We start from the raw sequence: 2989 nt of genomic DNA, 5'->3' as shown, positions 1-2989 counted from the left end.
CCGCAGGAGGATGAGGGAGTGTGAGGGCCTGACAGATGCTCTGCTCTACGTCATCCAGACCGCTCTGGGGAGCAGTGAGATTGACAGCAAGGTACCTTTCTCACACACAGACAACCAACTGCCGTGCACACACACAAAAGTACCTGAACAAGTGTGTGTGTGTGTGTGTGCGTGCGTCCGTGCGTGCATGTTCAAGAACTCAAATTCAAATTGCTTTGTAAAAATGTGTTTCGTGGTGGTTACTATGTAAAGATTATACATCATTTACATGAATATACAATACAGTTGTATGCAAATTCACTTCATCTGTGTCTTGTGAATAAATTGTATATGCATATTAATCTGTTTAAATTATTTACCTGCGGTTTATATGTTAATGTCCAAGGCTGGCAAACTGCAAACTACACACTGTACAAAATAAAAACATGTTGGTAATTTTTATTTATTTTTAGACCTGCAGCGTTTTCTGGATATTTATGGTCAAATCTTCTTCCTGCACTGGCAGATATGCCTTTGCGGAAAAATACATGTAACTATATTACTATTTTAATCAATTAATCATATCTTAAAACGACAAACTACACCACACATCAGACATTTCATACAATTTACTTAATGAATGAGTAAAGCTATAGTACCATACAAAATACCAAGCTTGCAGTTTTTGTTAGTTTTGTGTGTGTGTGTGTGTGTGTGTATGTGTGTGTGTGTGTGTGTGTGTGTGTGTTCGTTTTTTGTGTTTGGTTTGCGCTTCTATGTGAGCACCATCTGTATCTGTTGTGTGCATGCACTTGCATATGTGCTACATAAAAGATGTGTGTGTTGAAGGTTTTGTGTGTGTGTGTGTGTTTGTGTGTGTGTGTGTGTCAACACTGTGCATGTGTGTCCATGTCTATATTTTTGATATTATACTAGCAGCACTGCGCAGATTGTTTATCTGTGTCTACAGTACGATTTTGAGTTTGTCTGTTTGCCTGATTGCCATCTGTCCCGCCATCATGTCCATCTCTTTTTCTCTCTCCACATCTCTTTCCCATCTCTCTCCCTCCGTCTTTTTTCTTTACAATCAGACCGTAGAGAACTGTGTGTGCATCCTGAGGAACTTGTCGTACCGTCTGGCAGCAGAGACATCTCACAGCCAGCAAGGGGGATCGGAGGAGCTGGACGGTCTGTTATGTGACACCGGCGGTAAGGACGCAGAGAGTTCCGGATGCTGGGGCAAGAAGAAGAAGAAAAAGAAGGGACATGATCAGGTGGGAAAACAGAAAGTTGGAAGAAGGGAATATTTTTAAAGTTCTTACTTTTTGTTCTCGGTCAAATACTTACTGCTGGTGCTTCACGTGAGATAAAACTGGACGGCAGCCTCAGCTGAAGGTTCAGTGAGTTTCTTGTTGTGTTAACTGCAGATCACCATTTAATAATGTGGTGAATTATTATCATGGCTGATGATAATTTGGTGGATTCGTCGTTGTCTAAGGCCATAAACCGTTCTCTGACGAATATCCAGACAAGCTAATGGACTGTGTTTGGTCTTAGCTGAATGCTGTTAACATGTACTTTTTTCTACAAAAAGAGGGTCATATCCCTCAAGAATATTCATAGGGAGCAATGCTAACTTTTGAAGTCGTATCTGTGCACACACACACACACACACACACACACACACACACACACGGGCATTTCCACTGTATGGTGCGACACCTCTGCTCCCCTTAACTCGCTGTTTTTTTTTGGTTTTCCAGTAGCAAAAGGTTTGAATAGGCCCTGTTTGGTTGCCCATGAAAGGATCCAGTGAGTCCTGTTGAAGATGATCTAATGACAGTTTCACATGGTGTTGCTACGGCAATTAGCTGAGAATCCCTCCTAAACTGAGAGGATACTATCCACAGCGGGAAACGAAATAGAGTAATAGGGCCTGGTACTAAAATCGAGTGGAGCCAAACCATGCAGTGGAAATGAGGTAAGAGTCGGCTTTTATTGTATCTAGCTAAACCTAGCATCCATCCTTTGTGTTCAATTTGCACATACAGACTCAAAGACTGAAGAAGCGGCAGGATGCCAGTGAACATCACTTTCGTTCAGTTCGAATCACGCTTCCCAGTTCTCATATCTCTTCATCACACTCCTTGGATAAGAAAACCATGCATTGGAAACAGATCTCTCAGGAAGTGAACTACTTAAGGGCTCGCCAGTGTAGTGGCAATGACAGAAAATAACGGCCCAATCAAAGCTGAGTACACAAATTATTGGCTTCACGCTTAACAGGCCCACAAGCTCCAGGGCACATGAGAGACAAGAGAGCCAGCAACTTTGAGTCCAAATGTGTGAACACTACTTCATCAAAAGAAGGCATCAACAAGCAGGAATATGGCGGCTAGATACAAAGGTGGCAGATGGACATTCTCTCTGTGGAATATAATAAACTGTTGCCCATGTCCCCTATTAGATTATTGTTGACTAGTTACATGGCTCTTAAAGTTGCCATGTCTTTTTTTGTGTTGGGAGTTATATTAATTATGCTTTTGTGATTAAATTATTGTGGTAATCAGTCACTGCTGCCACCTGTAGCACCTTGACCATAAATTGAGGCATTTTATCAAGAGGATTGACAGGCTCTGTTTTTGTATTTGCTCTGTGGGCTCCCGGTGGTTCCTTCTACTTCCCCACTCATTTCACAACAATAGATTATCTTATAGAATTTTAATGACCAAATTAAAAAAAATGACATTTACACACATTACATTTTGCATGAGCTGTAACTTTATTGGTTGGTATTCCCTGTCAGATGTCCACACCAGGATAATTAAAAATGAACCAATAAGGCACAATAACAGCAGAACAGATAGAAGGTTGTCATCTTGAGCATTTATTTACAGATCATCTAGCGTGTATTTTCTAAGACATTGTCCATACCATTACATGTTTTCATTCAAACCATTTTTTTGACGTTTTGTGTCAGAGCAGATGTCACTGTTTGTACCCTCCCCCC

At 41.1% G+C, this 2989-nt stretch overlaps 1 protein-coding gene across 1 annotated transcript in view; it reads left to right on the top strand.

Annotated features, from left to right (window-relative positions):
- Positions 1–6: 6 nt before the first annotated feature.
- The window catches only part of LOC116700561 (catenin delta-2), a 21412-nt gene continuing 18429 nt past the window's right edge, over positions 7–2989 (top strand). The window contains exons 1-2 of the mRNA XM_032533854.1: positions 7–91; positions 1071–1253. Of these exons, the coding sequence (XP_032389745.1) occupies positions 11–91; positions 1071–1253 (264 nt within the window). The 5' untranslated portion in view covers positions 7–10. The remainder of the gene's footprint in view (positions 92–1070; positions 1254–2989) is intronic.

The sequence above is a fragment of the Etheostoma spectabile genome, chromosome 13 (assembly GCF_008692095.1).
Source record: "Etheostoma spectabile isolate EspeVRDwgs_2016 chromosome 13, UIUC_Espe_1.0, whole genome shotgun sequence".
NCBI classification, from domain to species: Eukaryota; Metazoa; Chordata; class Actinopteri; order Perciformes; family Percidae; genus Etheostoma; species Etheostoma spectabile.
Note: the sequence above shows the minus strand (reverse complement) of the source record. Positions and strands in the feature narration are given on the sequence as shown.